The sequence below is a fragment of the Myxine glutinosa genome, chromosome 5 (genome assembly GCF_964187855.1).
Source record: "Myxine glutinosa chromosome 5, kmMyxGlut1.1, whole genome shotgun sequence".
NCBI lineage: Eukaryota > Metazoa > Chordata > Myxini > Myxiniformes > Myxinidae > Myxine > Myxine glutinosa.
This window is the reverse complement of record NC_136265.1, coordinates 23845655-23870287: the sequence shown is the minus strand read 5'-3', so window position 1 is coordinate 23870287 and position 24633 is coordinate 23845655. Positions and strand designations below refer to the sequence as shown.

Here is a 24633-nt window from a genome sequence, read left to right as displayed (position 1 = left end):
TGGTATACCACTTCACCTATGATGTCATCATTATCATGCTTTTGTTCCCCATTGGGAGTACTTGACAATGTGCTAAGTTTCAAATTTTTCCATTATGTGGTTTCCAAGAAATATTTTAAAAATTATTTGCTTTTAATCCAAGATGCCTGCCATACCACATGACCTATGACGTCACAATTATCATTAAAATATTCTGCATGGGTGTCACTCCTACCCTGAAAGTTTTGTCTCAATCAAAATGTGGTTACTGAGAAAAACAAGGTTTAGCCCGTACGGACGGACGGACAACTCGAAAACATAATGCCTCTGGCGAATTTGTTGGTGGAGGCATAAAAAAAAAAAAAAGGACAAAAATTTACAGCACACACTGCTCAAGTTAATGTCAATCAAGTTCCTGAAATGCTTGAACATGGTGATTGTGGAGAACATCTGATTGCTTTCTCCAGAAGTTTGGAATCTCACCCAGACCAGAGCTTTTGAAGTTTGGGCATTTTTGCCAGTCATTTAAAAAATAAAAACAATAATTTGTCAAATTATCACCCGGGGCATTTCCTTTAGATGCCACTTTTTCTTTTCCCAACTTTCAGATCCATTCCAACTCCTTGTGTTATTTTGACCTTCATAAATTCCCTTCCAAAATTTTTCTCGTTCATCTTCTTCGGGGGGAATTGACACATTGTGCTTCTATTTTCCCGAATTCTCGGGAGAATCCTTCCAGGTTATTTTCAAACAGCTATTTTTTTCCTGTTGTTTGCTTCGTCGTAGTTTTTCCTTTTCCCTTCGTTGATGTTCGTTTAGGTTTGATGAACGAGCAAATGCCTTGTTGCACACAGAACACTTGAAGCGCTTCTCCCCTGTGTGTACTTTGCGATGGTTATATAAAGTTGTGGATTGACCAAAGGCCTTGTTGCACACAGAACACGTGTAGGGCTTCTCTCCAGTATGGGTCCGCATGTGTGCCTTACAGTTATAATTTCTTCCAAATGATTTACCGCACACAGTGCACTTATAGGCTTTCGCCTCCACGTGTGTCCCCAAGTGTGCCTGTAACGTTGATTTCTGAGTGAAGGATTTACAGCACTCAGTGCACTTAAATGGCTTCTCCCCGGTGTGCATCATCATGTGGGCCTTAAGGCCTGTACTGCCACAGAACGACTTATAACACACACTGCACTTATACAGCTTCTCCCCAGTGTGCGTCATCATGTGTTCTTTAAGGCCTGTACTGCCACAGAACGATTTACTGCACAAACTGCACTTATATGGTTTCTCCCCAGTGTGAGTCCGTATGTGCAACTGGCAGCTTGAGATGTGACCGAATGTTTTACTGCACACAGTACACTTGTGTGGCTTCTCGCCGGTGTGTGTCCGCATGTGCCCCAGGTACGTTGACCTCTGCGTAAATGATTTACAGCACACGCTGCACTTGTACGGTTTCTCCCCGGTGTGGATCATCATGTGGGCCTTAAGGACTGAGACGCGACAGAATGTTTTACAGCACACGCTGCACTTATACGGCCTCTCCCCGGTGTGGGTCATCATGTGGGCCTTAAGGCCTGTACTGCCACAGAACGATTTAGTGCACAAACTGCACTTATACGGTTTCTCCCCAGTGTGAGTCCTTATGTGTAACTTGCAGGTTGAAAAGCGACCAAATGATCTACAGCACACAGTACACTTGTATTGCTTCTTCTCCCTGGTGTGGATCATCATGTGTATCTTAAGGACTGAGACGCGACAGTATGATTTACAGCACACACTGCACTGATACGGCTTCTCCCCAGTGTGGGACCTCCAGTGTTCCTCGTACTTTGATTTCCGATTAAATATTTTTTGACATATCGTGCACGTGTGGCGCTTTCCCCTTGTATGGGTCCTCTTGTGATTCTGGTAGGTGGATTTATTCTGAAAAAACCTCTTGCATACACCGCATCTGAATGGTGTCTCTCCTGAACAAATCCTCCAACATACTTGGCGGGTTGAGTTCTGCTCAGATGCATCATTGCAGCTACTACACTTGTTCGGACTTGTGACGGTGTGGGTATTCATTTGTACCTGAGGGGATGATGTGCAACTGAATAATCTATTGCATTCAGTGCACTTGTGGGTCTTTTCACAAGTGTCCATCTTCACCTTTACCTGGTCATGATTTAAATTTTGTTTGGAATCCTTGGACTTCGCACAGTGACTCTTCTGCTCTTGCTGCAAAGATCTCTCGGTAAAGGTATGGACATTCTTGGTGCGGGAAAACATCTTGAGCAGAGTCGTTGATTTCTCTGAAGAAAAAAAAGTCAGGATGTATATCAGAATCAGTGGGATGTAAAAAACAGCATCAACACAATGGTATGGATCTTATAAAGAAAGAATGAGGAAATGATGAACTTCCTACTTGGTAATCAATTTCCACTTTCGAGTGAGACAATACGTGAATTTCAAAATGACCTATGAATGCTGACGAGGCCTTTTGTGCCTGTGTTGTGTGTGCGTTTTCAGTGATTTGGTTCTGTTCACCGACGCTTTTAACCGACCGTTCCTAGCACGAAATGGGTAATTCAAATAATCTTTTAAACATAATTTTTAGCATTTAGACAAGAGAGTGGCAATTTCAAAATTGTTGACCATAATTGTTGTGTTCCTGAAAACAAATCGGACTTACGGAAATACGGTAAATGCGAAAAAGTACCTGTGGATGAAAGAAAATGTATAAGTGGGTGGCGGCAATACATATAACACACACACACACACACACACACACACACACACACACACACACACACACACACACACACACACACACACACACACACAATTAATTGTACAGAATAGACTATTCCTAAACTTTAATATAATTTAAAGGATTGCTGTAAATTATGTTGATTTCACGGTTTTTTCACACACACACATGATCGGACACTTCTCCTTTTAGCAGTAGATACAAAAATCGAGTACAATTTCTCTTACGGCCCCAGAACCAATCAAAAACTAGATGGTATTCAAAGAATATTTACCCTGTGCAGTCAACTTGTTGCGAGCCAACTCTTCTGTTTTTGAACGTTTTTTTCTTTGATCCAATATGGCTGCCAGACCACATGACCGATGAAATGATGAGTTTATATTCTCCAATGTAATTATTGTGTAGATCACGCTCAATAAATTTCAAACTGATCAGACTAAGCATTGTCCCTGTCGAATTATGACGTCATAATTAAGGCACCAATGACGTCATTGTTAACAACACTTATTCCCTATGCGGAGTTCTTTACAATGAGCCATGTTTCAATTTTTTCCATTGAGCAGTTTTGGAGATGTAGAGGTGTAATGTTTTTCCAAGATGGCGTCAGTACTACATGACTTATGACGTCATAATTATGAATAAAAAATTCTACAGGCGGAGGCACTCCTATGGTGAAAATTTTGTCCCAATCGGACCAACAGTTGCAGAGAATATTGAATTTTTAAAATGCAGACACGCCGCACATACGCAACCGATTGCCTAACCCTGATTTTTGCTTTGCGAGCGCAGGGTAAAAATACATTTATAAAGGCTCTCACAGTCCATTCAGCTCCCACCCCCGCCATCTCCTCCCAAACATGACAAATAGTAAATATCATAATTTTAAACCCACACTGTGCATTTCCAAGCCTGCAATATGACCTTCCCATCGGTGCTAAGAAGGAAATGCACTGACCCTGTGGGAGTGGAGCCACAGTTGGGCAACAGGTGAAGAGGGGAGAAACAGTAACCTGAATGTACGAGGGATGGGTTTGGTGATATGTAACAGGGGTAAAAATATTTGCTGGTTGGGAGAGGGGATGTCCTTGAACATTATACAATGTCCTTGTACGTGTCCCCATCACTTGGGTATTATCGTAAATGGAAGACTGTGAATGCATCAAAGAGTTGGAGAGTATTGTTACGTTTGTGGGGGTAGAGGATGAAATACCATAGCGGAGGCAGGATTGTATAGTATAAGCGTGGACCGTGAACACGTAGGAGACATTTCGATGTATTAAGTAGGAAAACTGGAGCTTAAGATTGGTTATGCGTCTTCACACGGGGGGTGGAGCTATGTTAACTAGGTAGGGATTAAAGTTAGTTTTCCCCAGTCTGTGATTGCATCCTGTGGCTTTTCCCTACGTTTTTACATTTACAAGGCTGGCCATAAAAACGCACGTTCATTACAATAACAACTAGAACGGGCACTCGGTAGAGCGCATACCTTCGCCGCAGCTACTGTTCTGTACTTGGCATGGGAGTGTAGGGAACAGAACAGTGAACAGTTTGGTGCTGATTTCATGCAAATCGGATAAGAATTGACCGAGTTATGACAAAAAACGCACATTTTGCAAGGTCGTGACCCCCCTGACCTTTGACCCCCAACCGCTAACAAGGGTAATGTCTTCACTGGGTCATGTCGTATATCACAAGATCGGGCATTGAATTCTGAACATTTTGGCATTAGTTGCATGCCAATTGGATAAAAATTGACCGCGCTATGGTAAAAATACGATTTTGACCTTTTCGTGACCTTGACCTTGACCTTTGACCCGATTGCTCCCAAAATCTAATCAAATGTGTCCCGTATAATAACCAATCATCCCACCAAATTTCATGCAATTCGGTTGAATACTTTTTGAGTTATGCGAATAACATACACACACACACACACACAGACATACAAATAAATACACAGCGATCAAAACATAACCTTCCGCTTTTGCGAAGGTAACAATCGTCCCCTGCAAGCCGAATGTTCTCGATCGAAAAATAAACCCCACCTCCAAACTATAGTAGCCGGAAGGCCACGCCCCAAGCTTCGTTATTAGCCAAGAGGACATGGGGTGATTCGGCGGAGTTTGGGCGATTGGACGGTGTGACATCAGAGCGAGAAGGTTCGAGCGAGCAAAAAGGAAAAATAATCTCTCTCTCTCTCTCTGTGGCTCGGTTTTGGACAAGGAAGGCGGCGCCATTGTGTGGTCCTGGAGCTTGGAGTTTGGGCACACTTTTGAAGAGAGTGGTGAGCTCTTGGCTGCGTGGGCAGCATTGTAAGGTGTTGTTTTGGCTGTGGTGCTCTTCGGAGGCAAAGGAGGCTGTCCTCTCTGCTTGCCTTACACCGATGGCTGCGACGGACGCGGTGCCACTGCCATCCTGTGTTTCCCGCCTGTGGGACTTCGGGTTTCACAACCATCAGGCTCCGAAAGGCCATTTCTGGACGCCAAGCTGAGTGCCGGCCAGCGTAAAACAATTTAATTTATTTTATCTTTCCCCTTGTTCGTCTCTGTGTCTGAGTGGAGGATCCTCAAGTAGGAAATATTAGACTTACCTCACCGTTCATTTCTTATTCATTACATTTACCTTCATTAAATTCATTGTTGCATTTTATGGTTGTGTGTGTTTATTTGTTGTGGGTTTCGGGAATCAACCCGTGTGCTTCGCCCAGGTAAGGACCTCGCCGCCTTCAGTCCCGCACACGCCACAAAAAGTACCGCCAAGCTTGCGGCCATTCACCTCGGCAATTAAGGACCGTCCGGCTTTCCGCCAAGGCTGGTGTTCATCGGCCACGGACTTGACAGTATCAAGACACGGCACAGATCTTTGGCCTACAAAGTGCTCTGGAACTATGTATTTCATAACCCTAACTATTGCACAGATGGTTTACAGAAAATCTGATCAACTGACAACTCCAATTCTGTGTAAGGATCAAATTCTGTTCCAATAATACTTAGACGGCCTTCCCAGAAACCAAAACCCACAATCCAGATACACTTGGCTGCCATTCAGAAAGATGTGTGGTGGTTGATTCCCGAACTACGAGGAATACACTGCAAGCAAATCCATCTCAACCACCAAAACTGCTCTCACTGGGTTTTGTATGTTTTATTGGATGACGCTTTCATACGGCTCCTGGTACGAGGGAAGAGCAGGAAAAATAGATGTGTGAAGAATTTAGAAGGGTATGTGATAAGGGAAGAGTATTTGTTATGGGGGCCTTTAACTTGCCAGTGGTCAATGGGGTCCAGAACAGGGAAAAAGCAGAGTAGATGAGGATTTTTTTGGACCTAGTCCATGATTGTTTTTTAACATAACGTGTGTAAAAGCCAATGAGTGGGAGTGCTGTGTCCTTTTTTATTTATTTTTTGGGATACAACATCGAGGCTTGTGTAAGAGCTAACATTAATCACAAAAATACAAACGGACACATAGAAAACATACAATAAAGGGAGCGGGAGACAAGATGGGGAGAGAGGGAAGTACACAAGCACAACAGGAGAGAACAGGGACATCGGGAGATCTGTGGGGGGGAAAGGGCTTGGGGGGAGGAGGCATGGGAAGGTGGGGGGGGGGGGGTGGGAGAGGTATAAAACACATGGACACTGCTCGGACTTCAAGGAAAGAAGTCGGTCTTTCAAAAAGGATCTGGGGTGAAATTAATGGGGGTAGAAAAGATCAAGGTTTTGGATGGGGGAAGATAAGAGATGGTGATGAACATCTGTGTTAAAGACCTGGAGGGAGGAGTGGGATTGAAGAGAGTGAGGGAGTTTGGTCCAGAGGCGGGAGAAAAGAGGAATGAAAGAGTGAAGGTGAGCAGAGAGTCTTGATTTTGGCAGTTTCACCATAAGAGGGTTGCAGGCAGATCTCGTGTGACCTGTAGGAATATTTGTGGGACAGCACAGAGAGAGCTGGGGGAGCAAGGCCGGAGAGGAGTCGGTAGAAGACAGAAAGTCCACCAACCTGCCTGCGGTGAGTGAGTGAAAGGACGGAAAGTGAGTGTCGGACTCCCTTTTACCTGTGGTATGTCGCACTGTCGCAGGTCTACAAGAGCTCTGCATGGTTGTTTGGGTCCTTGTTGGGGATCGAATTTTGAAATGTGCACCCATTGGTCAGACAGTTGCTGGACCCCACCCACATTTGTCGCTTGACTCCACCCTCCATGTCACTCAGAATATGGCCACCATCTTGGATTTCTGGTGGGCCTAAAGACATCAGGCCTGTAAGCCTCTGCTGATTGTACACTGCCCGGGTTTGTTACGTCAGACTTCCAGTGTTACTCACGATGAGGGACTCCAATAAAATCTAATCAATGTCGAATAAAAATTATTAGTAAGGTTTAATCAAGCCCTTCAGCACGCACAGTACACGTCTCCCTAAAAAAAGCGTTCAGTAATTTTGAACGGCCCCATATTGGGGTTAAACAATCCATGACCGTGTGACGAATCAGCTTGTTCTGATATTACCGTGGTGGAAGCTGTCATGGGTGAGAGGGGTCACATTAATCTTATAATAGCGCATTAAATGTGTGTTTCCCAATCGCACTGCTCATCGTTAAAGAGTGCTTTAAGAGCGCAGCGTTTCCAAATCGACTTGTTCCTGGATTTTGTCACAGATTGTGACCAAAGTGCCATCATTCTTCTTAAGTAATGATCCCAATATTGTGGATTAGGTGGAGGGAGAGCGTGTATGGAGAAGCAATCACAGTGCAGTAAGGACTACTCTATTGTTGAGATGTGAAGTACGGGATCGTGGTGCAACGTTGTTCGATTTTAAAAGAGCAAACCTTGAGGGGATAAGTAATTTGGGAGTTTTAGATTGGATAAAGTTAATGAGAGGGTGGTCTGCATCAGATAAATAGGCAACCTTCAAGGAGCAAATGTGTCCGATGCAGAGAAAGTATATTCCAGTAAGGTGTGAAGGTAGAGGTAGAAAGAGAGAAACTCGCTTTGCATTTCTGAACACGATCGATGTACGTTTTCTTCATAAACCTTGCATAGGTGATGGTAACCGTACAAAGATGATGGGCCAAGCAGAACGGTCCAGAGCCGACGATGCTCCGCTGACATGCATTTTACCTTGCCATTGAGGTTTATCCATGTATTTGCAGAATTACAAACCTTCTGCCAACTCTTCGCTGAGAAAATGCGGATTTTGGAACAATCTTTGTGAAAAAGAGGCACAAAACAAACAGCACTTTGCGTCGCCATATTTATGAAATGCAGAATCCCATACAGTTATTCTGCCCTCAGGGAATGAGACAACATGAATGCTCATTCTCAGACTTTCTCAGTTATTCTGCCCTCAGAGCATGAGATGACGTGAATGCTGATTTTCAGATTTTGTCATAGTTACTCTGCCCTCAGAGCATGAGATGACGTGAATGCTTATTCACAGATTTTCTCATACTTATTCTGCCCTCAGGGCATGAGACGATGTGAATGCCGATTCTCAGATTTTCTCGTAAGTGGTTAATGCATGGAATGGCCTCCCTGGAAAGGGAGTGGCAATGGAGGGGTGGATAAGTTTAAATGTGAGTTAGACAGGTATCTGGATACATTGAAGATAGACGGGTATGGGGATATTGGTGGGACTTGGTGGCAGCATGTGTGTTCTTGGGAGATGATACTGGGGTTGGTGCAGCACAGGCCCGATGGGCCAAATGGCATCCTCCTGCACCAAAGCTCATTGTGCACCCTTGTATGTATATCAACAAACTATTTATGAGAATAAACCGTGATTTTATTCAAAACAGTAATGATCTTCCTGTTCCTGACACCTAGGAACTGTAAATAACGGAATAAGACACAGGAGAGCATCACAGATAACCCGTTGTAGATACGAGCCTCACTAAACTCACCATCGACAGAGAGAAAATCTTCACTCAGTTCTTCCTTCACATGGACATCACTTGAAATCCAATGGAGACATCCAGCATCCACAGGTCCCGTTTCACCTGCACAAAATCCAATATTATACCAGAATAGGCTCTTGATGATTAAATGCAGGTGCTGTTCATCATTGATGACCGGCGAGTCATCCGGGTCAAATTATTTTTACACTGGAACTGTACTAAACATGGTGCTTTCTTTTACGAGTCACACCTCATCCAGAACAGGCACGTATTAGACAAAGTCTTTCCTTCATCCTGTGTTTGAAAGTGTGAGGTGGGAATGTTAAAATCAATTTGCCGATCAAGGATTTCCCATTTGTGTTCTTCGGGATTAATGTCCTGTACGTGTATATATCCCAAGGACCGTCCGACGAACCCTATCATCTCTTTCTTAACAATCCCCTTGAAGAAGTTCAGTCACTCAAACTCTTGGGTCTCACAATCAGCGATGATCCTTCTTAAGCAAACCAAATTTCTAAACTGGCCTCCAAAGCCAATCACCGACTCTGCATCCTTCGTCATGCAAAGTCCTTCCTTTGCACACCTGAAATCTTATCGACCTACAAGGCCTACATACAGAGCTTGATGGAACACTGCTCCCCCCTCTAGGATGGCAGCCCTGGCTCACACCTTGCCCAGCTTGACGCCGTGGAAACCAAAGATGTAACATCATTGGAATCTTCCGTGATGAAGCTGAGTCTATGGGCCTCTCACTTCCACATAGCCGACAGATCGGTGATCTCTCTGTCTTCTTCTGACTCCTTTCTGGTATTGAACCCTCTGCCCTGTGTGTGTTTTGCCTCTCCCCCCCCCCCGACTTCTGCATGCAGTTCACCTTCAACCCCCTTCTTGTGAATCTCCCAAAATCTAGGAATACTACTCACCTCCACTCATCGCTCCTCTTTTTCCCACATGTGAATCCAACTTCCATCCAAATCTTCAAGACAGCTGTTCATTACCATCACAGGTGACCCCCATTCAAATCCTGATCCTTTCTAACCCCATTAACGCTCCCTGTTCTTAAGTTGTTCTTTCCAAATTTCCAGTATATATTTCCTGACAGTTTACTTCTGTGTCCATATTTCCAAACCTGCGTGTCCTCATCCCTTACTTGTCCAAGTCTCCCTCTGTTTTTCCCCCTCAACCCCGCTGTTGGTGTGTTCCATCCTCTCTCTAGTTACATCCTGTTCTGTTCGATGTCCTAGCTCTCTTTGAAAAGAATGATTACTTCCAAGAACAGATATGTACATCCTTTTGGATCAAGTCATCCATCCATGTATAATAAGGTATTGTTGCGAATATGGAATTTGGCCTCCATATCCGCTTGTAAATATTCCCCTATTTCCCCAATACTCCCCAACTATCCCCAATCCCCCATTCCCTAGTCCCATTGCCGGTAAATAACACTCTGTAGAACCGACCTTCCCATTTTTCCCCCATTAAATGTCGTGCCCAGGTCCACCGCATCACACGTAGACAACTTTCGGACATCTTGCTAGTTATTCTTAGTCTATGTCAGTTAAGGACTCGTTTCCATTAATTATGACTCTTCGTTGCACCAGAATGTGATTATATGGCACCAGTAGTGAGTTTAGGACCTTTCCCATACCTCCTTCCATCTTCTTCCCCAAACAACAACAACAACAACAACTACAGCTACAACAACAACTACAACCACGGCGCGCGGGGGGAGTGTGCGTCCTCCCACCAGCTCGGTTAGCCGCCATGACCATGCGCTCCACGGGGTTACCACGAAGGGGCTGGCTGTCAGCTCCTCGTCAAGGGCGGAGCCTGGTAAAACCCCCGCACGCACCCAATGAGAAGCAACGTGCCGATTCCACGAGGCGGAGCTAACGAGCCGAGGGCGTGTCACTCCCCGCCGGATATACGAAGCGACTCACCGGATGTGAGGTCAGACGTCAGATGCGCCCCCAGCTTGAGACGACAAGACGCCACCTCGAGCGCTGTGAAACCTCCTGCATCTACTGGACCGTACAGTACCCTGTCCCTGAGCCCAGGTGCACCTGGAGCCATCGATCCTGCCTTTCCTAGCCATCAATCCCCATGTGAGTCAGCCTTTTGTCCCGTTTATCTGTCGTCTGTTGGGGTTAATATAAGATTGTGTCTAAGTGCCTATCTTCCTTTGCTGTCCCTCTTGTAGTTGTAATCTAACCTTCCGAACGAATATAATCTCCTCCGGAGGTCTTGAGAACCGTATCCCTGGTGTCGCGTCATTTTAATCCCAGCTGTGTGTCTTTTCCTTCATTGACCTAGCGTAGCGCGATTAGTCAACGTTCGGGTATAATCGGGTAACTTGTGCAGACGTGGTCATACCAAACCGCTCGGTAAATAACATCTAAGCCACGTCTGTAACAATTGGTGTCGAGGAGTGGAATTCGGACCCGGGACTAAATTTATTAGGCCCAAATTTGTAACAATTAGAATCGATTCGGAGCGCGTTTCCCGCGCGAAATTATAACGGCGAAATTTGATTTTGTTATACGAAAATAAAAACCCGAATTTTGAAAGTCGCGCTATGGCGGATCAAGACAGCTGGGGTCTGGTAGGGGAGAGTGAGGCAGGGTCGGTCCAGGACCAAATTGAGGGACATGAGGGACAGGAGGAGAGCGAAGCAGCGAGGGTAGCAAACGCACAAAATGGCGCCTCGCTGGTCACCGCGCCCGCGACCGTGGCAGCGCCACCGGTGGATTTGAACTTGTTTTTAATACAAATGAAGGCCCTTATGGCCCAGAATAGTGAGCAAATGAGGGCTCAGAGTGAGCAATTGGGGGTAATGGGAAACGAAATGGGGGTAATGAGGGACGAAGCGAGGGGTACCATTAAGGGATTAGACATGAAATTTGGGAAATTAGACGATAGATTAGGGGAAATACAGGAGGGGTTAACGGGGGTAGAAAACAGAATGGCCGCTCAAGAGAATCAAATGGAAGGGATGCAAAAAGGGTTAGAGGGGTTAGAAAACACCATGGAAGGCAAATTGAGGGACATGAGGGACCAAGCGGAAAGGGAAGTTAACCAAATGGGGCAGCAGATAGAGGGGGTCAGAATGGGGGTAGAAGCCAAACTGGATGCTCACAGGGAGGAAATGGAGCAGATGAGGGTGGCATCTGGGCAGGAGATGCAAGTGATGGGAGAGGAGATCAGGAGAGGAGTGAGTGAGGAGGTCGGAGGAGTGCGCGAGGAGGTGAGGCACTGTAAGGAGCGCATGGAGAAAGAGGTGAGAAAGGGGACTGTAAAGTTACAAGGGGGCATAGAGGACCTGACGCAGGAGGTGGAGCAGCTGACGGTGGGACAGACGGAGTTAGTGGAGCAGGTTCAAAAGAACACAGCGGTAATAGGAGGTTTAAAAGCGACACAGAAAGAACTAAAAGATGACTTGATAGCGACGAAGAGGGAATGTCAGATGGTACGTGAGGGACTGACAACGAGGCTGGACGAGGTGATAGAGGTAATGGAGACGAAGGACCGGCAGGTGAGGACGCACATGGAAACGGTCAAGGTAGCCTTAGAGGATGAGCTTGAGGAGACGTACCGGGGAATAAAAGAGGTGAAGCAGAAATTAGAAGAAGTGGAAGAAGGGATGAGCGAAATTAAGAAGCGACGGAGAGGGGATAAGAAAGAGATAAAAGAGGAGATAAAAGAATTGGTCCAAAGTCTGTGTTTGGATCGTGATGATGTGCTCATTAACCGGATGAGGGATTCGCAGGTGATGGAGGAGAAGCGAAGAGGAAGAGGACCCGGTGTAAGTGGTGACCAATATGGTCGTGCGTATGATGCGCCAGGGGATTTAAGAAGCTTGGGGGTCGAGATAGACCCGGGTGTTCGTGAGAGGCCGTTGGTGAAGTGTGCGACAGGTCTGGTGTGCGAAAGAGGAGGTGTGCGAGAAAGTCCGACTCTGGGGTGTGTGAGGAAAAAGTGCGTGCCAAGGAGTAGTGAGGGTGCTGGCGAGAGTGAGTCGGTCGTAGCGCGTGTGCGAGGGGGCACATGGAAGCGCGGTGTGGTAAGTGTTGCAGAGGGTGTGACGGGAGAGTGTGCGCGAGAAAGGTGTGTGACGGACAGGTGCATGAGGAAAGAGTGCGCTGTCAGAAGTAAGGAAGAGTGTCCACCTGTGGTGAGTGTTACAGAGGGTGTAACGGGAGAGTGTGCGCGAGAAAGGTGTGTGACGGACAGGTGCACGAGGAAAGAGTGCGCTGTCAAGAGTAAGGGTGAGTGCGCTGTCAAGAATGGAGGTGAGAGTATTGAGAGTGACAAGGAGAGTGAGTTGGTTATGACAGGTGAGCGAGTATGTACACCTGGGATGGAAGGATGCACACCTGGAATGGTAGAGCGTGAGTGGGAATGCACGCTGGAGTTGGTGGTGAGGCACGTGGTTGGGTGTGCGAATGAGGGCACACCTGTGATTGTCACAGAGGAGGTGACCGAGGAGGGGGCGCGAAGCGGTGTATTGGTGAGGTGTGCGAGCAACGAATGTGTGCCAAAGTGTTCGGTGGTCAGGTGTGTGACCAAGGCTGTGAGTGGAATGGGTGTACCTGGGTGTGTAAGGAAAGGTACGAGGAGCATGGGCACGGCTGGATGTGTGAGCAAGGAACGGGCTGCGGGGTGTAAGCGTCCAGGTGAAGCATCGACGTTAGACGGGGTAGAGTTTAGAACGACTTATAGCCGAATCGGGCCCTCGGTGCGTGCCGGGCTTCGCGTGCCGCGAGAACCAGCGGGGATCCGAGCCACGGCGGGTTCGAAAGGACCGCCGTGCGCGATCCACGCTGGGCCTCGCTTTGAACGGCCGCGTCTGTGCTCCAATAGGCGGAGCGGGCGGCTGGATAGAAAGGGTCGTCATGGCGACCACTTTTTGGTGAGACGTGCCGGCAGGTCGAGATCGGGCAATTGGATGGCTCCGTGCCGAGATGGTGCGTGGGATCTCGGCACGGGTAAGCCCCCGTCCCTGCACCGAATGCCGGACGCATCCAGCCGCTGGCACAAAACAACCAGCATCCATTGCTTGGCTTTACGAAGCCGGGCTTTGGACAGGAATTGGCGCACCGAGAGGCATTAGTGAGTAGACTGGGTGATGAGGTTAGTGTTTTGGACCCAAAATTAGAGAAAAACAAAATTTGATGATTGGCAAGGGATTGGCAGTAGTGATTGGCAGATGATGGGTAGTGATTGGCAAATTTTCGATTTGTTGGAATTTGATGTGCAAAATTGGTAGTGAGAGACCCCCGATGTGGTGGGATGGCAAATCCACCATCCTTCCCATGTGGGGGCAAAGGAGCAATAGCTTATGGGGTTGATGGCAGTGGAAACTAGCCCGGGTGGGTTAGGTTATTAGTAGGGATCTAGAAGAGATTGACATTAGGTAACGTTAAGTTTAGTTAGTGACTGATACCTGTAGTGGGGACGCAGGTAGATTAGTATGGATGATAATGACGAGGGAGCGCAATAGTTTAAAGGGACGACTGGGAAGCGCAAGTTTCAGAAGGGAGTAGTTAGCTGAGATGATGCCGTGTGTGTGAGGATTGAACAGGTGTGATTGCACAGGTGTGCAACTGGACAGGTGTGTGGAGCAGTGTGTGAGTAATGAGTGTTGTGGATCAGCGCGAATGCGCTTGGGGAGAGAAGGGTGCAGGTGGCACCAGGTGTGAGAGCACAGGTGTGCAAGTACAGGTGTGTGGAGAGAGTGGGAGTAAGTGGTACGGAGTGGTGTGCATGGTGCGAAGGTGTGAATGGGGGAAGAGTGGACCCCCATCACGGATACCCGGGGCGGGTAGTGTAAGTGTTAGGTAGAGGGTACAGGTAAATTGTGGTTGGATATTGGCATCTGTGGTGCGGTTGCAGAATGGTGTTGTGGATGGGTGCATTAGTGTTGTGGAAATGGCTGGGCGTGTAGCCTGTTAGTGTGTGTAGTTGGTTGGGCACTCCACCACTGTGAGGATGTCGGCCAGGTGAGGCCGCAGGTGGGCTCTGGGAGCCGGTAGAGTTGTGGATGGGGCCCGAGGATCCGGAGGACGGACACGGGTAGCCCAGTGCCAGAGAGGGCACCGAGTGGGGAGAGAGCCAGAGGGCCTTCCCCAGGTAGTTAGGTTAGGGTGAGGAGCAGGTAAGCTCGGAGGCAACTGCAGTGGTGGAGGTGTGCAGGTGGGTAGACCCACTGGGAGAGGGACACGCCACAGCCCAGAAATTGTGCGAGGGCACCGGGAGATGAATCGGGGGAGTGAGACCCCAAATTGAAAAGCACCACAGGTTGGCCAATGGGAATTGGTTTTTAGAACCCATAGTGTAAGAGGGCCAATGGTTTGGCCGGAGAAAGACCCCGGGTAGTGTAAAGTTGTTAAAGTCATTTAGGAAATAGTTAGGATTGATGAACCTGTCGCACCATACGCAGCCACTTACCTGTGGTGATGATGATGACTCCACACCTGTGTTTTCTTTGTTCTGTGTGCAGGAAATGAGAATTGCTGTGTGGATTGTGAGACGCATCACGACGTGGATGAGACATTGGGGTGATTCCATCTCTCCCTCCCTAGGAGGGACTGATGATGAATTGGTAATGGCAAATTATGATGTTGAGTTAGAGATGGCAAATTATGATGTTGAGTTGAAAATGGCAAATTTGATTGGTTAGGAGGGAGAGAAGACGAATTTGGTATATGGGAGGAACGGGGAAGACAGTAGGGATGTTTGTTGGTTGGTAAAGTAGATGTTTATGGGTAGTGTTGTGTTTGGTGGATACAGTAAGGGGTAAGGGAGGGGCCATGTAGGTTACCTGGTGGGGGGGGGGGGCGTACGGTAGGAACGTACCTGTCTCACCTGGTTCCCATGTGCCCCCAGTGTGCATCATCTTATATTGCGTGCACTTTTGCGCCCTTACCACCTTACTCACTTGTCTGCTTCTTTTGTCTCCCACCTCCGAGGATCTGGTTTTGGGGCAGAGAGAGAGGAGAGAGAGGTGCTGGCTTCGCAGTTGTGGGCCTGCACTTTTGCTGCTTGCTGCTGGGATCGATACACCATATGGACCGCAATGTTTGTGGCCACCCACAATGGACCGCAGTTCTTTTGCGGCCAAGCACCACCCGTGGATGGACCTATGGGTCAACGTGGCACCTATGCCATACAGGTGAACCACTTATAGTTGGCCCCCTGACGGCCACAATAAAGAAATGGACGCGGTTGGCGCCTTTCTTTATTTTGTTTAAAAGAAGTAAGAAGGCCAAGTGCACCACATGAAGGCAAGACCAGCGGCAGAACATCGGCCGGCTGCGACACCACCGGTGATTTGTAAACACTTTATTGGTGCACCGGATGGTGCTCACTGTGTGATGGGGTGGTGCTTGATGCTTGGAAGGGGTGCTCTGCACATTATTAAAGGCCGTAGGCCACAGAGCACTCGTGGGTTGGTGTATCGATGCTAGCATGCGTGCTCTCTCTATGCATAACATCTGCATGTGTTCCTCCAAAAACAGGTCCTGGATCGTAGTGTAAATATCAGCGTAGTCTTGTGTAAATAATGCTCCCTACCGGCTGTATGTTTAGTTTGAGGATTCTTTCCGGATTCGGTTATCCTGTGGGTGTGTTTCTGTGAGGAGAAGGGTGCAACGTCGCAGGGGGACATATTTACTCATTTGTGAATATCTGTAAAACTGTCGCACTCAGGGTAGAGTTAATAGTAGAGGGAACTACATTGCGTGCCACACTAAAGTAGGTAAAAATTTATCGGGTCGGGACGCCCCGAGGGTAGAGAAGGGTGCAATGTTGCGAATATGGAATTTGGCCTCCATATCCGCTTGTAAATATTCCCCTATTTCCCCAATACTCCCCAACTATCCCCAATCCCCCATTCCCTAGTCCCATTGCCGGTAAATAACACTCTGTAGAACCGACCTTCCCCTTTTTCCCCCATTAAATGTCGTGCCCAGGTCCACCGCATCACACGTAGACAACTTTCGGACATCTTGCTAGTTATTCTTAGTCTATGTCAGTTAAGGACTCGTTTCCATTAATTATGACTCTTCGTTGCACCAGAATGTGATTATATGGCACCAGTAGTGAGTTTAGGACCTTTCCCATACCTCCTTCCATCTTCTTCCCCAAACAACAACAACAACAACAACTACAGCTACAACAACAACTACAACCACGGCGCGCGGGGGGAGTGTGCGTCCTCCCACCAGCTCGGTTAGCCGCCATGACCATGCGCTCCACGGGGTTACCACGAAGGGGCTGGCTGTCAGCTCCTCGTCAAGGGCGGAGCCTGGTAAAACCCCCGCACGCACCCAATGAGAAGCAACGTGCCGATTCCACGAGGCGGAGCTAACGAGCCGAGGGCGTGTCACTCCCCGCCGGATATACGAAGCGACTCACCGGATGTGAGGTCAGATGCGCCCCCAGCTTGAGACGACAAGACGCCACCTCGAGCGCTGTGAAACCTCCTGCATCTACTGGACCGTACAGTACCCTGTCCCTGAGCCCAGGTGCACCTGGAGCCATCGATCCTGCCTTTCCTAGCCATCAATCCCCGTGTGAGTCAGCCTTTTGTCCCGTTTATCTGTCGTCTGTTGGGGTTAATATAAGATTGTGTCTAAGTGCCTATCTTCCTTTGCTGTCCCTCTTGTAGTTGTAATCTAACCTTCCGAACGAATATAATCTCCTCCGGAGGTCTTGAGAACCGTATCCCTGGTGTCGCGTCATTTTAATCCCAGCTGTGTGTCTTTTCCTTCATTGACCTAGCGTAGCGCGATTAGTCAACGTTCGGGTATAATCGGGTAACTTGTGCAGACGTGGTCATACCAAACCGCTCGGTAAATAACATCTAAGCCACGTCTGTAACAGTATTTTTGCTGATGTGCTGAACTGCTGTTCAAGCGATATCCCTTAACATCCGTACAAAAATAAAGCTTTGAATCTGGACTCGTTTCAGAAAAGAATAAAGAGCCAAAGCAGCAAAGTTGTGAATCCACTCCCAGTTCTGCCAAAACATTTGCAATATACTGGGATAGGGACAGGAATAAGGTTTTAACTGAGGTTTCATACGAGGTCTTTTATTCGATTTGAAGAAGAGCTTCGGGCACTTTTGGTAGCAAAGACGGTTTTTGGACGCTGCCATTCACATTTTGTACCAACTTTACAAGAAACAAAATATTGCACCATTTCCTTATTTCAAGGTTCTTCTGGCCCGATCTGTGAGAAACTTTGCACTTTCTAACAATAGCATGACGTGTTATCTTCCACACCCTCCATACTAGTTAGGCAGTTAAGAGGAAGCATCGTTCATTTTTTCAGGAAAGCACCAAATTTGGCACAGATGTAGTATGGACCTATACAATTGTTTTCCTGAGGGGCGCCCAAAAATTCAGAAAATTCAAAAAATCCAAAAAAATGTCCTGGATGCCGTGAAAAGGGGGAGAAAACGGGTATTGATTCGAACTGTAGATTCTGATATTGTGGTCTTGGCAATAGCACACTACTTTACCTACCAGTCACACGGTGTGGAGGAACTCTGGATTGCCATTGGCACTGGTGAAAGCTACCGCTACCTTGCCATCCATAAAATTGCCACCGGCCTTGGCCGCAGGAAGTCCGAGTCTTTACCATTATTTCATGCCTTCACTGGCTGCGACACAGTGTCATTTTTTGCCCAAATTGGGAAAAAGACAGCCTGGAAGGCTTGGGAGGCATACCCCAGCATCACGCAGACCTTTCATGCTCTCGCTTATAGGCCATCTGTGGACGCTATTGCTATGGAACTACAGAGCATAGAAAGATATGTTGCCATCCTCTATGACAGGACTACCGAGATAAAGACAGTGAATGACATGCGCCGACACTTGTTCACGAAGAAGGCAAGAACTATTGATCACATTCCCCCAACAGCAGACGCCTTCGAACAACACCTAAAACGTGCATGTTTTCAGGCTGGACACGTATGGAGTCAGGCACTTGTGCCCTACCCAGAACTTCCATCACCAGCTGATTGGGGCTGGATGAAAACAGGGACTTCTTGGACACCAATTTGGACCACAATACCACTGATACAGGAGGCATGTTCAGAGCTTACAAGCTGCCATTGTAAATCGGCCTGTAAAGGCAACTGTAAATGCTCCAGGGCAAATCTGCCCTGCACATCACTGTGTGACTGCGATGGACAGTGCTTGTAGTACTACGCGTCTGTGCGAGAGCCTCCACCTTTCAAGTGCCCACAATATTTTAAGTTAAAACTGCAACTGTGTGTAACTTTGATGAATTAATACCATTCCATTGTTATCAGAGACCAATAAAACAATGTGTATCACTTGGAATTGAAATTTTACCTCAAATACTATGAGAGATTCAAGGAAAATGGAAACACCATGGTGGCCATCTTGAAATTAAAGATGATGGATGCCAATCTTTATGCAATTGATCCCATTGGATTCAGACACCATGAAAACATGGGGTAAGACACTGGAACTGTGGTGTTATCGCTCATAGTATAGAAGTTATTGAGGGAAATAGGTCACAGAGGGCGGTCATGTTGAAATTCAATATGGCGGCCACCAGGGGTTCTGAATTTTTGGGCGCCCCTCAGGAAAACAATTGTATAGGTCCATACTACATCTGTGCCAAATTTGGTGCTTTCCTGAAAAAATGAACGATACGCCCTATTTTTCGGTCTTAACTGCCTAAGTATACCGCACCCAAACTCTACTAGAGCAGCGCCAATATGAGGGAAATGTTGTGAACCTCTAACATTCAATGACCATTCCACATTGAAAGTCCATCAGCTGTTTATTTTGGCGCAGCTCCATGAATTGCTGTATCAGGTTTCAATAATTGCTGCACATCTTTACAATGAACACACTGATTTGAATTGTGAGGAAAACGTGCACGTGCAGGTTAGGATGGTTCCTTTCAATTTCGTGTGTGCTGTCCCAATACTTTTGGGAAGAAAGGGAAAATATGTCTTTCACAAAAAATAATGAACAATGTTATTATGGATTCTTACCTTGTGAGGGAGAACCACCTGTAGGTTCAGGTTCCACCTTCACCACCACAATAGAATCTGCACAAAAACAAAACCCGCTTTAAACGACGAACAAAATAACATCTGGAAAGGTTCATCACTCAAGATCAGTACATCTTAAAGTCTCGGTCGAAATGGGCCCACACTCCTCTTAACCCCTTCCTTTTACCATATCTAGTTAAATAATGTCTTGTTGTTAATATTATTGGCCAGCGGCTAGGGTGCCGCTAGTCCCTGGTGTTGGGCTAGCCGCTAGCCGCTAGTCCCTGGCTAGTCCCTGGTGTTGGGCTAGCGGCTAGGGTGCCAGCTTAGGATCCAAGGATCCTGGGTTCGAATCCCGGTTGATCGCTGAATTAACGCCAGGGGGATTGACTCAGCCTGTCATCCTTCCGAGGTCGGCAAATTGAGTACCAGTACACTGGTAATTCCCTGTTTATCGTAAAAAGGCGACAAACAGGGTTGGCGGCAGGAAGGGCATCCGGCCGTAAAACATTGCTTCAAAAAGGGGACCAAAAAACAATAACAACCATGGTCCCCGAAAAGGCCAACCCCCACTTTGCGGGGGAAAATGGCCTCTAAACGGTGGTTTTTTTGTTAATATTATTGGCTATTTCCTTTTCACATTCCCTTTTGGCCTCCGTCTCTGCTTTCTTCTGTAGAGATGAGAGTCACACTCACATCCTGTTGTTGCCTTGCGCCCACGAAACGAAAAGCAGGGTTAAGCAATTGGTTCACTTTGTCTGTCGGTCTGTTTGTCTGTCTATCTATCTACAAATATCAGTTTATGAATGAGGAACAACTTAATTTCAATTGAATGATCGGAAAACGAACCTGTAGTTGAGCAGTACTCTGGCTCCGAATTTGTCCCGATCGTGCAGGGGCAGAGAGGGGTGGCATCATTTTTTTACTCTGTCTGTCTGGCAAAAAAAATTCTACAACCATGAAATCTTTATTTTATTTCAATTGAATTATATATTTAAACATTGGAGAAGAAAAATCGAATTTTTGGCACTTTCAAAAATCTTCGGTTTAGCAGGATAGGATATTAATGCCCTAAGGGCAGAGTGGCTGAGAAAATCTTTCAATCAGCATCTAAGCTGTCTCATGCCCCGAGGGCAGAATAACTATGTGAGATTCTGCATTCTGATAAATATGGCTAATGCCCTGAGAGCAGAATAACTATGTGAGAATCTGCATTCTGATAAATATGGCTAATGCCCTGAGAGCAGAGTAACTGACAAAATCTTTGCATCAGCATTCACAGTCTCTTGCCCTGAGGGCAGAATGACAGTGAGATTCTGTATTCTGATATACATGGCTAATGCCCTGAGGGCAGAGTGACTGAGAAAATCTTTGAATGAGCATTCACACTGTCTCATGCCCTGAGGGCAGAATGACTATGTGAGATTCTGCATTCTGATAAATATGGCAGCACATAACGCTGTCTATTCAGCGCATCTTTTTCTTATCACTAGTTCTCAGTCAAAATATGGCTCGGAGATAGAACTATGACTTGAAATCCCTGGTCCTCCAGGTTGGGAGTTATCATTGCGAGTCATCCAGATGTAAAACTCTCAGTAAATAACCATGGGCAGGCGCTCTTTTAAAGAAAGAGTGAAATGTATTATTGGCATCATTCTTCATCGGGTTCGGACCTTGCCTGGCGGGTCGGTGTGTGTGCAGGGGGGATGGTGGGGGTAGAAGAACCACCAGGGCCGCATTGAGTTTCGATCTGTAAGGCTGAAGTGGGTGAGCATGCAGCGCCTTGTCATTTGGATTCAGATCAACGAGTTTGGGTGAGGTGAAAAAGGAGGTTGAGATTGGGGTCTTGCAATGCTGGTCATTTAACAGGAAAGGGAAGGAAGATTGTCGCTATTCTAATCAAAGTAAGAGTGTGAAGGACAGGATGTTTGTAATGGACAGGAAGAAGAAATTGAATGCCCTCAATACAGCAGGAAACTAGAACAGCACTCAGCAAAGAGCATATCTCCACCTGTTTGGCCATATTACTCAATGGCGGTCCGACGAATTACCCAAATGTACCCAAATGTAAGTGGATTACCCAAATGTACCCAAATGTAAGTGGATTTACCCAAATGAAAGCACAATGTACCCAAATGTAAATTGTAAAATTTTACAAATAAAATGTAAATTGTAAAATTCTGTTCGCATTCGTTTTCTTGGACGTGAAGAAGCACACCGTAACGTTTTACTGCATAAAATAACCTTCCTTTACGTAGTACGACTTACATTTGGGTACATTTGGATAAATTCACTTACATTTGGGTAATTCGTCGGACCCGTTTTGGCCCTTTCTCCCAATGGCGAAGAATCACTTAAAGAATTAAATAATTCTCATATCCGAATCCATAATCAGATCTTCACCAAAATCGAATCGAATCGTTGTCGTCAGACACCCAACCGGTCCACCAAGTTTCGTCCAAATCCGTCAATAACTTTTTGAGATATCCTGCTATGTGTAGTTTTGGCCTGATCTCCCAATAGTGAAGAATTACTTTTAAAATTCCAGTAGCCGGATCCGAATCCGGATCTTCACCAAAATCTAATCATTTCGTCGGTGTCACATTCGCTACATCTCCGCCAAATTTGGTCCAGGTCAGGCTACCGCCTTTTTCTTTGTCTGTCTGGTTGTTTGTGAATAGGATATTTCAAAATTGTGCACAGATTCGGACGAAATTTGGTGGAGGGGTTGGGTGTGCGACAAGGACAAAACGATTAGATTTTGGTGAAGATCCGAATCCCAATCTGGATCTGAGCATTTTCTAGAGCGACTCTTCACCATTGAGTGATACTGATAGGGCTAAAACCGATATAGAGCACGACATCTCAAAAAGCTTTTGTGGACCGAATATGACAAAACATAATGGATGAGTTGGGTAAGTGACAAGAACAAGGCGATTCGGTTGTGGTTCAGGTCCGAATCCAGATCCGACCTACCATTGGGATACAAAAGGTAAACTGTTCAGCCTGGCAGAGGTATGCGCTCTACCGAGTGCTGTTCAACTTATAAATGTCCCCCCTACAGTGAGTACGTCATAAATAGATATCCCCCGTATGAGGTAACCCCGTACCTGATTCTCGACCTGATTCCTGGTCCGTCTCGTCCTCTCCAACACGAAGGTTCTGAACGTCCAGGATCCTGAACCCGCAGATCCCAGAATCCCCTCCCACACCCCCTCCGTTTCCTCCATCATCACCCGGCTTGGAGTTCAACAAGATCGGATCGGGGGCGCAGCTCAGGGGGTCTTGGTCCATGATCCTCTACACGCAGCTCGGAGGGTCTCGGTCCATGACCCTCTGCACGGAGCAAATCAATTCACAAGAGTTGCGGGTTCCACGTCCCGATGTGTTGAACCGTGATACACCACGTGTGTCGATTCCCCAGAAATACAAAACAAGTTTAACGTTCCTGTGATTAACCGGAATCACTCGAATCGACATCAAACCCAAGATTCTTGTTTCAGATTTTCACTTTAACTTGAGGAACAGAATCGGTCCGATGTGGAGAAGGTCAAAGGGAGAATGGACAACTTCAGCTGATATTATACTCATCCCCTTCCTTTCTTTGACGTTCCCAGTGCGCATGTATATGTATACATAGATAAACTCGACGGATGGGTGCATGGACATCCCCATCCCATTACTCCCAATGAACCTCCTCGTGTTTCTCTCCAGGTGTGAAATACCTGCATGTTTCTCCCTACCTCAGAAATACCTAAATGTTTCTCCAGGTGAGAAATACCTGAAAATTTCTCCAGTTCAACAATACCTGTATGTTTCCCCAGTTCAGCAATACCTGCATGTTTCTCCAGGTGAGAAATACCTGCATGTTTCTCCAGCCCAGGAATACCTGCATGTTTCTCCAGCCCAGGAATACCTGCATGTTTCTCCAGGTCAGCAATACCTGCATGCTTCTCCAAGTGAGAAATACCTGCATGTTTCTCCAGCTCAGCAATAGCCACATGTTGCTCCAGTTCAGCAATAGCTGCATGTTGCTCCAGCTCAGCAATACCTGCATGTTTCTCCCCAGTTCAGCAATACCTGCGTGTTTCTCTCCATGTCAGCAATAGCTGCATGTTGCTCCAGCTCAGCAATAGCTACATGTTGCTCCAGCTCAGCAATAGCTGCATGTTGGTCCAGCTCAGCAATACCTGCATGTTGCTCCAGCTCGGCAATAGCTACATGTTGCTCAAGCTCAGCAATACCTGCATGTTGCTCCAGCTCAGCAATACCTGCATGTTGCTCCAGCTCAGCAATAGCTACATGTTGCTCCAGCTCAGCAATACCTGCATGTTCTCTCCATGTCATCAATACTTGCATGTTTCTCCAGCTCAGCAATAGCTGCATGTTGCTCCACGTCAGCAACAGCTACATGTTTCTCCAGCTCAGCAATAGCTACATGTTGCTCTAGCTCATCAGTACCTGCATGTTGCTCCAGCTCAGCAATACCTGCATGTTTCTCCAGGTCAGCAATACCTGCATGCTTCTCCAGGTCAGCAATACCTGCATGCTTCTCCAGGTGAGAAATACCTGCATGTTTCTCCAGCTCAGCAATAGCCACATGTTGCTCCAGCTCAGCAATAGCTGCATGTTGCCCCAGCTCAGCAATAGCTACATGTTGCTCTCGCTCAGCAAAACCTGCATGTTGCTCCAGCTCAGCAATAGCTACATGTTTCTCCCCAGTTCAGCAATACCTGCGTGTTTCTCTCCATGTCAGCAATAGCTGCATGTTGCTCCAGCTCAGCAATAGCTACATGTTGCTCCAGCTCAGCAATAGCTACATGTTTCTCCCCAGTTCAGCAATACCTGCGTGTTTCTCTCCATGTCAGCAATACCTGCATGCTTCTCCAGGTGAGAAATACCTGCATGTTTCTCCAGCTCAGCAACAGCCACATGTTGCTCCAGCTCAGCAATACCTGCATGTTGCCCCAGCTC

At 46.8% G+C, this 24633-nt stretch overlaps 1 protein-coding gene across 1 annotated transcript; it reads right to left on the bottom strand.

Moving 5' to 3' along the window:
• Positions 1-470: 470 nt before the first annotated feature.
• LOC137428706 (uncharacterized) lies at positions 471-23238 on the bottom strand. The gene is made up of 4 exons (XM_078777715.1): positions 22770-23238; positions 19660-19716; positions 8631-8726; positions 471-2276 (listed from the first exon to the last, which is right to left on the bottom strand). Exons 1-4 carry the CDS (start codon positions 22951-22953, stop codon positions 685-687), a joined length of 1929 nt encoding a protein of 642 aa, XP_078633841.1. The 5' UTR covers positions 22954-23238; the 3' UTR covers positions 471-684.
• Positions 23239-24633: the final 1395 nt, after the last annotated feature.

Coding starts and splice junctions, on each gene's coding strand:
- LOC137428706 (XM_078777715.1), bottom strand. CDS start 22,953: ATGGACCAAGACCCCCTGAGCTGCGCCCCCGATCCGATCTTGTTGAAC. Junction 8,727..19,659: donor AGGTGGTTCTCCCTCACAAG/GTAAGAATCCAT, acceptor GATTTTGTGCAG/GTGAAACGGGACCTGTGGAT. Junction 2,277..8,630: donor AGATTTTCTCTCTGTCGATG/GTGAGTTTAGTG, acceptor TTTTTTCTTCAG/AGAAATCAACGACTCTGCTC.